The sequence below is a fragment of the Gastrolobium bilobum genome, unplaced genomic scaffold (genome assembly GCF_033153095.1).
Source record: "Gastrolobium bilobum isolate Gb01-03AN ecotype WA unplaced genomic scaffold, APGP_CSIRO_Gbil_v1 utg52110, whole genome shotgun sequence".
In the NCBI taxonomy this organism is placed as follows: domain Eukaryota; kingdom Viridiplantae; phylum Streptophyta; class Magnoliopsida; order Fabales; family Fabaceae; genus Gastrolobium; species Gastrolobium bilobum.
This window is the reverse complement of record NW_026896614.1, coordinates 174,115-184,321: the sequence shown is the minus strand read 5'-3', so window position 1 is coordinate 184,321 and position 10,207 is coordinate 174,115. Positions and strand designations below refer to the sequence as shown.

General features: G+C 35.3%; 1 protein-coding gene across 1 annotated transcript; it reads right to left on the bottom strand.

The window, feature by feature from the left end:
• Positions 1-4,503: 4,503 nt before the first annotated feature.
• Positions 4,504-8,770, bottom strand: LOC133300963 (amino-acid permease BAT1 homolog). Its single transcript, XM_061500548.1, has 8 exons — positions 8,662-8,770; positions 8,305-8,565; positions 7,027-7,045; positions 6,675-6,894; positions 6,392-6,573; positions 5,826-6,115; positions 5,610-5,739; positions 4,504-4,866 (listed from the first exon to the last, which is right to left on the bottom strand). Exons 1-8 carry the CDS (start codon positions 8,766-8,768, stop codon positions 4,519-4,521), a joined length of 1,557 nt encoding a protein of 518 aa, XP_061356532.1. The 5' UTR covers positions 8,769-8,770; the 3' UTR covers positions 4,504-4,518.
• Positions 8,771-10,207: the final 1,437 nt, after the last annotated feature.

Genomic DNA, 10,207 nt, shown 5'->3' with positions numbered 1-10,207 from the left:
TTTTAGAGAAGTACCAACAAATCAGACCCCATTATTAACCACAATCAACCACAATGTAAGAATACACTTTTAAGGTCAATCAAAGTGCACAAATCCGTCAGTGTTAAAAAATTTAAATTGGTATTTCAAAATTATTAATCTATTAGGAATGAGGACCTTAATTTAAAACATTTGCATCATTTCATTAAGGGTTTTCTTAGGCTGTGCCCTTACATACAAATGAAAGAGCAATCATGTCAATATTGTTCCATCAGAGCACAGTATAGCACAAACCTTAAACCCAACTCTGCTGGGACAAGCATGAAGCTTCGTATGACAATATAAGCCAAACCCAGTTGCATAATTCCCAGTTAACTCTATGCGCATTGCAGGCCTGCAGTTATGTTGTAACATGTCAGCAAATATTTAGAGCTATAGAAGCAAGTTTAACAATATTAAAAATGGCCATGCCCATGTGGTGGTCAAGGATGCCTACCACATAACTGCCATCCTCATCCTCTTGAATGATACATTGCAAATATTCCTGCATTCAGTCACACTTTAACAGACATTTGAAAGTGAAGAAACACTAAATAGACAAAAATTGATAAGTGCTATTTATATAGAAACTGAACACATTGAGATTGTATTTTACTTCATAAGAATCTTATGAAGCCGTTCAGGAACAATTACATACTAATGAGAAAAAAAAGAAGCCGTTCAGAAACAATTACTTCATAACAGAGTAATCTTAGAAAAAAAAAAAGAAAAAAATTGAAAGTGGCAACTCCTAGGGAGGAAAAAAAGTCTCAAATCTAAAATTGAATTAGTTGAGCAAGTTAAGATTTCAATTAGTTGTTGATATTTACCAAATAAAAAAAAATAAACAAGCAAAATGGGGAGGAAAGTAAGTGAATTGAAAAGTTAGTGAATCCAATCTCAACATTTGTTTCTTCGTTAATTTTATGTAGAAAATATAACATTTAATGATGAAGTTTATTATTGCACTAATTAAAATACTTCTAATTACATACCTAGTAATTAGCTTATTAACAAATATAAATAGATATTGTTATAGGTTTAACTTCAATTTTTGAGTTGTATTGAAATAACTCTCAGGATTATGCACAACCATGGCAACCTTTTGGAGAACAATGCCCCAATTAGGAATTTCTAGAAAACATAGAGATTTTGAAAGATAACAGTATCAGCATCAAAAGCATCGTGCAGTGGAGTAGAAAAGAAAGGATCTATAAGTTTACTTTGAATAAAAAAAAAACAAGCACAATTTCAAATACCATTCCCAGAAGAGCACCAAGGAGTGGAATCAAAGGACATAGGGTGAGACTAGAGTTGTCACTGTACCTTAAAAAAATCCTATAGAAAGGAAAAAAATTAGCTCAACCTTATAGAAAGCTTAAGCGCAATGGCTCATGAAGTTAACCATTTTAGTCTTGTCTCATTTCTAACATATATTCCCACAGGCATACGATACTCATATTCCATATAACAGTGTATGGTTAATCAAGAAAAAGGTGCCATTGCCATAAAAAAATTATGGCAACTCCTAAGCAACAATCAATAAATTGAAAGAAAAAAATTATTAGTGAATCCAACCCTAAACCCCAAAAAAAACCCTCAAAAAATTTAAAGTTCTTTTTTGTGTGCAGAAGATAGAGGAATAGGGTAAGATGAAGAAGAATCGAACCTTTGTGGAGCTTGATTTGGAGCTTCTCAGCAGCGAAAGTGAAACAAATGATTTAGACTTCAGATGCTTTCTTCGCTCGGTCTTCTTCGCTCGGTTTCCAGTTTTGGATTTCTTCAGCTTTCACAACATATGCAAGCTGGATGAGTGATGTATAGTTTTGGGCAAACGTTGGTCACGTATGAGGGGTAAATTCGTCACCGAATTATATCACTTTTTGACTTCTCCGGATTTCAGACAAAATTCGACCTTCGAAGAAGCAATCCTCAACAGTGTTTTTACGAAAAATCACATGCAATTGTCGAAGCATGGGGAAGAACGAAAGATGGGGAAATTTCATGAATCTAGTGAACCAAACGTGGAGATGTAACAATCCACCAATCACTTCCCCAGCAAAGTTTACGAAACTCCCGAAACAAATGCCCCCTTGTTGGGAATATGGTGGATGGGAAAGTGAGTTTTCTAAGAAAATTAAAAAAAAAGTCATTTGATAGGCCGAAATATTATCGGAGAAAGAATTTTTTGATTTCTGTTCCCGGGAACAAAAATGGATAGCAAACTCGTTTGGTAAAACCGGTTTATTTTTTTGTTCCCAGGATGAATCGATTTAATTTTTGTGTTGGGGAACAGAAAAAAAAAATAATTTTTTTTTGCTTTTTTGTTCCTTGGCACAAAATGAGAAACAATTCTCTCTCTCAATTACTCTCCACCACTACCATCACCACCACCACCACCATCATCCCGACACGATCTCCACTACCATTGTCGTCGTTGTTGTCGTACCACCAGTGTCGTTGTCACCACCACCACCATTCCACCGCACCACCACCAACACCTCTACCCACCACCATATCACCACCACCACCACCACCATGCCACCACTACCACGCCACCATTGTTGCAGCTACTGCCTTCACCACCAATAACCACCACCATCGTCGCAGCCACTACTGTCTCCACTACCATGTCATTACCACCACCACTACCACCGCCGCCACCACCACCATCACCACAACCATTGTCGTCACCACCACCACCATGCCATTATCGCCGCCGCCACCACCACCAATACCACCACCATCGTCGCAGCCACTGTCGTCATCACCACCACCATTACCACCACCACCGCCACCAACTACCACCATCATCATTGCAGCCACTGCTGTCGCCACCACTACAATGCCACCGCCGCCACCAACTACCACTACCATGTCATTACCACCACCGCCACCATCACCATCATGCCATTATCGCCGCCGCCGCCGCCACCACCATCGTCGCAACCACTGCTGTCTCCAGTACTACCATGTCATTATCACCATCGACGTCGTCGACACCACTATCACTGCAGTCACTGCCGTCACCACTACCACATGCCATCGTCACCATCGTCACAATCACTGCCGTCACCACCACCAACATCGCCACAATTACCACCGCCATCATCTACCACCATCGTCGTCGCAGCCACTGCTGTCTCCATCACCACCATGTCATTACCACCACCACCGCCGCCACAATCACTGTTGTCACCACCACCACTACCACCGCCGCTCCCATCGCCACTATTACCACCACTACGCCGCCACCACCACACCATATGGAAAAAAAAGTGTAATCTGAAAAAAAATTATGCTTAATTGGAATTATATTTTATTATATTATTTGTTATCTTATCAAACACAATTTTCATTCTCGGAATAAAAATAGAACATATTATCAAACACATTTTTTTCCCAGAAATTGTTCCAGGGCACAGAAATAGAAAAGAATTGTTTCTTTTCAGAAATAGTGTCAGGGAACAGAATGGTTGTCATGCACACTCTAAGTCTAAAGATGCAATAATTTCTCCTTGTTCCTGGTCAGGTGGACTTCATGCCTTTTTCCGATTCACGCTTCCATTCTGTTGCATTGGCCGTTGATATGTCAGAGTAAGACACACTATTTAATTACTGACGTTAGGGCATATGTTGGGAAGTATTTGACAAGAATACGAAGAAAGTAAAATAAATTTAATTTTACATTAAAGTATAATTTTAAAAATTGAAAACTTATTAATTTCTTAAAAAAATTTGTTTTGAAATTTACAAATTAGGACACTAATCATGTCAAATTTTTATAAGATATTTATATATTGAAAAGTGAAGTTCAAAGTAACACAAGTAAAATACAATATGATTATTTCATCATTCTCAGTATCATCTTTGAGAAAGATTTAAAACCTTAATTTTGAACCCGCCCCGAATAAGATTGCATCCGTCAGAGCATACTTGTAGTTTATTCAAAAAAAAAAAAAATACAATATAATTATAATTTTATAGATTCACGTGAGGCCCAAATATTTCTTCAAGCATAGGCCTAACCAAAAGCCCAATGTGAATACATGCACCAAATTATAGACCCATATATGATAGGGCTAGGTTGACTTAGGCTTGGACAGGACTCAAACATAATCCAATATATCACCAATCATTGATTGATTCTGTATGTAATAATTTCAAGTTTCTCATCCAATTTGACTCTGACTTAGATGTAGAGATACACACAATCAAATCTAAGCTCAGAACAGATTATCCAAAGTTTTAACAAGTCCACCTTGAACTTTCAATTTGGGAACTCAAGCTGAGCGCAATCTTAAATATGAGTAAAGGGCAAAGCTGAAATGGCGAAATCTTTTAGAGATGGACACTTAAGCTTTAATCAGCATGGATCTCAAAAAGCCTGGGCTTCATCATATATTTATACGTAATATGAAGTATGGACATATTCACTAAATAAATTGCAAACAATGGTTTAAGAAATTAACATGTTGAACATGTGATTAATTCACAACTTCACTTTTCTACATTAGTTATAGGGCCTTTAAACCAATGCCGACCAGTGATTATCCAGTAAGAAACTACAAGAATAAACACACATCCAACAGCAACAGGGGTGTAGTTAAGTGTCTCAATGGTTATTGGATAGGAAACAGGCAATGAGAAGAGAATGGAGATGGTCACCACCCAAAGAACTGCAATCCATCCAACAATGATACCGTAACGGCCCAAGCTGAATGGCCCTGGGACAAAATGCTTTCGTGCCAAGGTCACCCTAAAGAAGATAGGAAGGGCATAAGCAATGTAGAGGTCTATCACTGCTATGGACACCATCGCTTCAAATGCCACTATGCTTCCAAGAGACTGCATTAGAGTTATAATTGAGTTAGAGATGTGACAGGAATATAATTAAAAGATCTAACACAAGATATAATATCCGTAAAGAATTATTTTAACCCAAAAGCTTAAGCTGTTGGGAGATATTATAATAATGATTTTATATCTATTTAACATGCCGTTGGATTTTATATTTATTTTTTTAATAGAATGGGGAGTAAGGATCGAACTCATAACCACTTAGTCAAGTCGGCTCTGATATGATATAAAGAATTATTTCAATCCAAAAGCTTAAGCTATTAGCATTTGATGAGATATATAAAATCATTAATGTAACTTCACCCATTAGCTTAAGCTTTTGGGTTGAATTGATTCTTTACATGGTATCAGAGCCTCGTGTCCCGAGTTCGATCTTCACCACCCCATTTTCTTTCTAGCGAAATTTCTTTCTTCGCACAGGTAGCTGAGGACTGATGCATCATCCACCTTTCAAGCCAAATGAGCTCTCTTGAGAGGAGATGTGTTGCGATATATAAAACCATTAATGTAGCCTCACCCAACAGCTTAAGCTTTTGAGTTGAATTGGTTCTTTACTGCATTAATTGATTATATATTTTTGCAACAATATCCTCAGCAGAGAATGAAATCTTAGTTCCTTTTCACAGTTGCCAAAGGACATAAGAAACATATCATTTTCCACTGTTACAACAAATCAGAGAAAACTTAATTTGCAGCATTTTATAAATGAAATCATATTATAATATACATACCGTTAGGGCCATGCAAAATGATATAAAAACGGAAAGCCAAACAGCATTAATGGGGACCTCCTGCTTGTTAACTTTATGCCACAATGATGATAATGGCATGGCTCCATCTCTTGAGAAAGCATAAGCCATCCTGCATCAATTTCAAACATCATAACTGACTACAGAAATTAAATCTCTCATATGGAAAGCGCAACAATTAAGAGCTGGTATAGTTACCTTGAATTGCTGGTAACTGAACTCATACCACAGAAAAATATGGCAACAGCAACAATTACCAAACAAGCAATACCCCCAAATCCATTGCCATATCTTTTCTTGAATGCAAGATAAAATATTTCAGCAATGGCATACCCACCAGCATCATTATTTTCATTCAAAAGGTAAGGGATATCAGTAACAGCAAAGGTAATGCCTAGTATGTAACCCCATCCAACAATAATAGATATCCCAACAGCGCTGATAATTCCTTTTGGTCCATTTCTATCAGCGCCTTTGGTTTCCTCTGTCTGAAAATGAAAGTTTGCAGTCTGAATCATTTAATGACTCCTCCATCAATGGAAATGAATAGCACAAAATTTACAAAGTGGAAAAGCAAGAGCTACTTAGAAACTCTTAAAAAGGTCAATTTAATTACTTGATTTAAGTAGAATCACTCTAAAGGGACTTCTTTTCCATGATCCCTTTAAGGGATCATGGAAAAGAAGTTTATAGTTTATATTAAAAGGAAATTTCTAGAAGCTTTTCAAGGCAACAAATTCTGAGAAAAGAAAGAAAAAATTTACCATATGAGCTGATGCATCATACCCAGTTAGGGTATACTGACTCATTAGAAGTCCCAAGAGAAAAATGTAGGGTCTGCTGTTGATTCCATCCCCATTATCAGTATTGAAATGAGTGAAAACAAACTTGGCACTGGCCCTTTCCGTTGCAACAGATGGAATGACAATCATAAGCACAAAAACGCCTAAAAATTTCCCCATTCCAATTAGATATTCACAAAGCCTTTTGCCGGAGAATGGAATTTAGAAAAATAAAATAAAAATAAAATAGGTAATTTCTTCATACCTATGACATTCCAGATAGCACCCAACTGTCCTAAGAATGATATCACAGAGATAGGAAGGCTGTTTATTATACCGTGTAGGAGCAAAATTCCACCATGGAAAGCAATAACCATATACTTAGATGCCTCATATCCACCACCATTTTTCCCACCAGTGCTAAGGAGAATGATAACCTGAATCATTTGTGCAAGTGAAAAATCTACGCTTGTAGTCCCTGCCCACTGCAAATGAAAAGGAATAAATAATTAGAGCTTCAAATGGATTATTAGAAATTTACATTCCGCAGAAGTTTGTCCTCGCAGTGAAAAGTTAAGGATGTTGAAATTCTAGAATATGTGGCTTCTCAAGAATACCTGGCCAACAATATTGAACCTACAATAAAAGAAAAACCATTCAAAACGCGTCAGAGAAATGAATGTAGGAAAGCAAGTAGGCAGTGTATCTTGTTATTGGTATTGACATGCTCATTAAGCAATAAACTTGAGTTTGATCTAGCCATACTGCATTAAGGGAGAGCTACAGAATTAGATATTTGTGACAACATTGTTCAAAGAAATATTGCATCCAGTCAAGAGCATTTTAAAAAACCAGCTTGAACATTTTTCATAATATAATTTAGTAAAGAAAAAAGGAAGAAATCCTTTGAAGTTATGTTGTATGTCAAAATGTTACATGCATGTCCATGATTAATGTGGCTATTTGACTCACAATTTCACTGAAGTACCAACGCAACTTGAAAATTGCTAATGGAAGATTTTAGGGAATAGGGAATTCATCTTTGACTTCATATGACAGATTCTAACTATCAATTAGTATTGATTATTAGCAGAGTGACATGTCAGCTGTTTACAATAATGGTGCATATTACAATTATCAAATGTCTCTTCTCTTGTCTGAAAGATCAGATGATGAATCTTCTTTTATCTATCCTAAAGTCCAAAGCGTAATTCTTCTATTACTACAGATAAATCTTCTATTAACGTATTTCCACTTCCCCTACCTTCCTCATCACCCAAATCTCAACCATTAAAGTATAAAATATTATGTTGTTCAAAGTTCCCAAAATTTGAGTTTGTTTACCCGAATGCGTGGCATGCTCATCTCAACTAAGATTACCAACAGAGAGTAGAATACCACTTTCAAAATTTTGAATCAAATCAGGTCCGCGTAAGATCTTATATAAATTTCAAAATTGCATGCTCATGTAGGTGGTCATGCAGATCAAGACATGGGCTACACAATATTAAAAAAATTATTCATCGAAAGCCTAATGATAACTCCTCCCCCATAAATGCGAAGTCCCCAAGCATTTATTGCCACTTTATATCATGTCTTAAATTATGCATACAAAAACTTTTAGATGAAAATGTGAACAAGAAACCAAAATGATCAGATATAAAAGATGAATAAAATTGCTGGTTATGTCGCCACTTTGTCATTTCATATCAGGCACATAGTAATGGCCTAATATATCTGTTGTTCATTGTGTTGAGAGGAAAAAGCTATACATATTGCATTGGGGCATCTTAGAAGAGAAACATTTTTCTTTTTCTTTTTCTGATATTGTTAGTATCATCAAATAGGCCTAATTCAAAAATATAAGGGGAAAAAAAAGGTGTTGGATACAATACCAGCCAGTAATCCAGGAAGCAAAGGGTGACCATCCCGGGCCAGCAAGCTTGGCACTCCAATAGTAAAGACCACCAGAAGTTGGATAAGATGAACAAATCTCAGCCATTGATAGTGCAACAAGCATGGTGAAAGCAGAAGCTACAAACCACCCATATTGCAATGAAATAGGTCCACCATAGTTCAACCCAGTGTTGTAAAGGGTAGTGATACCAGTGAGCACTGATATAACAGAAAACGAAAGGGCGAAATTTGAGATGAACCTGCAGTTTACAACAAAACAAAGGAAGGAACCCAGATTTGGAAATGAAAAAACAACAACACAAAATATATAAACGAAAGAAAGGACAGAACTTAACGAAAGATCACGCTTGAGCTCTTGTTTATAACCAAGTTCAAGAAGACGGGCATGCCCAGAATCTAGTGAAGCAACACCATTCGTATCCCCATGAGTTGGGAGTGTCATGTTTTCTGTAGCAGCAGTACCCATGATCTAACTTGCAGTAAAGAAACGGAGAATTATATGCAATTTTTGTTAAGTCAACATACATAACTTAGTATGATGTAGCGGTCTTTCCCTCATTTTTTATTTTTCTGTTCTTTTGTCCAATGAATTGTCTTTAGCCAAAATGACACACATATTCAACTAATCAACCATGAAATTCAGACCGTTTGCTTTTCATAATAGTCATTCAACTTGCTGTGGATCCATATGCAGAAAGTGGGTAAAAAAATAACATAACATGTCATTTTCGTCATTATTGATTATAATCTTTTTAATATTATTTTTTGGGATTTATTACTTTTATGTTGCATAAAATATAATTTATCTCCTACACACAAACTCAAAATATGTCTCACTTTACTTTTTCTCTCTCTTCCCCTAAAAATGGACCCCACCTGCATCAATGAGTGTGTAGGAGATAATACATATCTTCTACAACATAAGAAAACTATTACTCTTATTTTTTATTATTAGACTCTCGAAGTTCACGTTGAATTCAATTAATAATAAAATTTATCTTAAAAAATTTGTATTGAGAACATTTACTTTGAATATGAATTGAAGAGTATATTCCACGTGAATCTTTTTAGATTGTTTTACTTTGGGCCATGATCACTCTACTTTTTTATTCTAAGAATGCATCACACCAATAATTATTGGCTTAAATAATTAAACATTTATTTTTATGCTTAGATTTAATATATTATATTTTGTAATTATATATTTTTGCATTTGAAATCTATCGAGGGATCCGCTAAGGCCGGAATCATAGAGTATTTAATAAACAATATATATGGTCAAATCGAACTATACGATTAAGTTTGATACTTAATTGTAGACATTTTTAATTACTTTTTAAATTTTACCAAAAAAAAAAACACTACTTTAAACAATCAATTTTATATAATAGTAATTAGTTAATTACACTATAAAATTGATCATGGTATTATGCATTATCAATGTACTTATAAAACCCCATGTTTTTTTAATGAAATAATTACGATTTATAATAAAGCAATTTAATTTAATATTTAAGTTTTCGACGTTGTGAAGAATGGAAATAATTTTCATATATATAAGGAAAAAAAGTGCCGCTCCTATGCTTCCTCAACACTCTTTTGCATACTGCTGTTTCTATTTGTGGTGTTTTTTCATCTATTTGTGGACATGTGAGACTGTCCTGGTAAATTATAAAAATCATACTCTTTATTAAATTTAATTATAAGAGTTATACTTTTAAAATAGGGACAGGTTATATTTATAAACTTTTTTGTTTATAAACTCTTACAAATTACACTAAGTACGACCGGTCATACTTTAATCATGCAGTATACGACCGGTCGTACTTAGTATAATTTGCAAAAAAAAAAAGTTTGTAAACGGATCCTATCCCTTTAAAA

What these genes read in the sequence shown, in the direction of transcription:
- LOC133300963 (XM_061500548.1), bottom strand. Translation starts at nt 8,768, where the DNA reads ATGACACTCCCAACTCATGGGGATACGAATGGTGTTGCTTCACTAGAT. An exon ending in GAGCTCAAGCGTGATCTTTC is followed by an intron (nt 8,566 to 8,661) that starts GTTAAGTTCTGT and finishes TGTAAACTGCAG; the next exon opens with GTTCATCTCAAATTTCGCCC. An exon ending in ATGATGCATCAGCTCATATG is followed by an intron (nt 6,116 to 6,391) that starts GTAAATTTTTTC and finishes TTTCATTTTCAG; the next exon opens with ACAGAGGAAACCAAAGGCGC.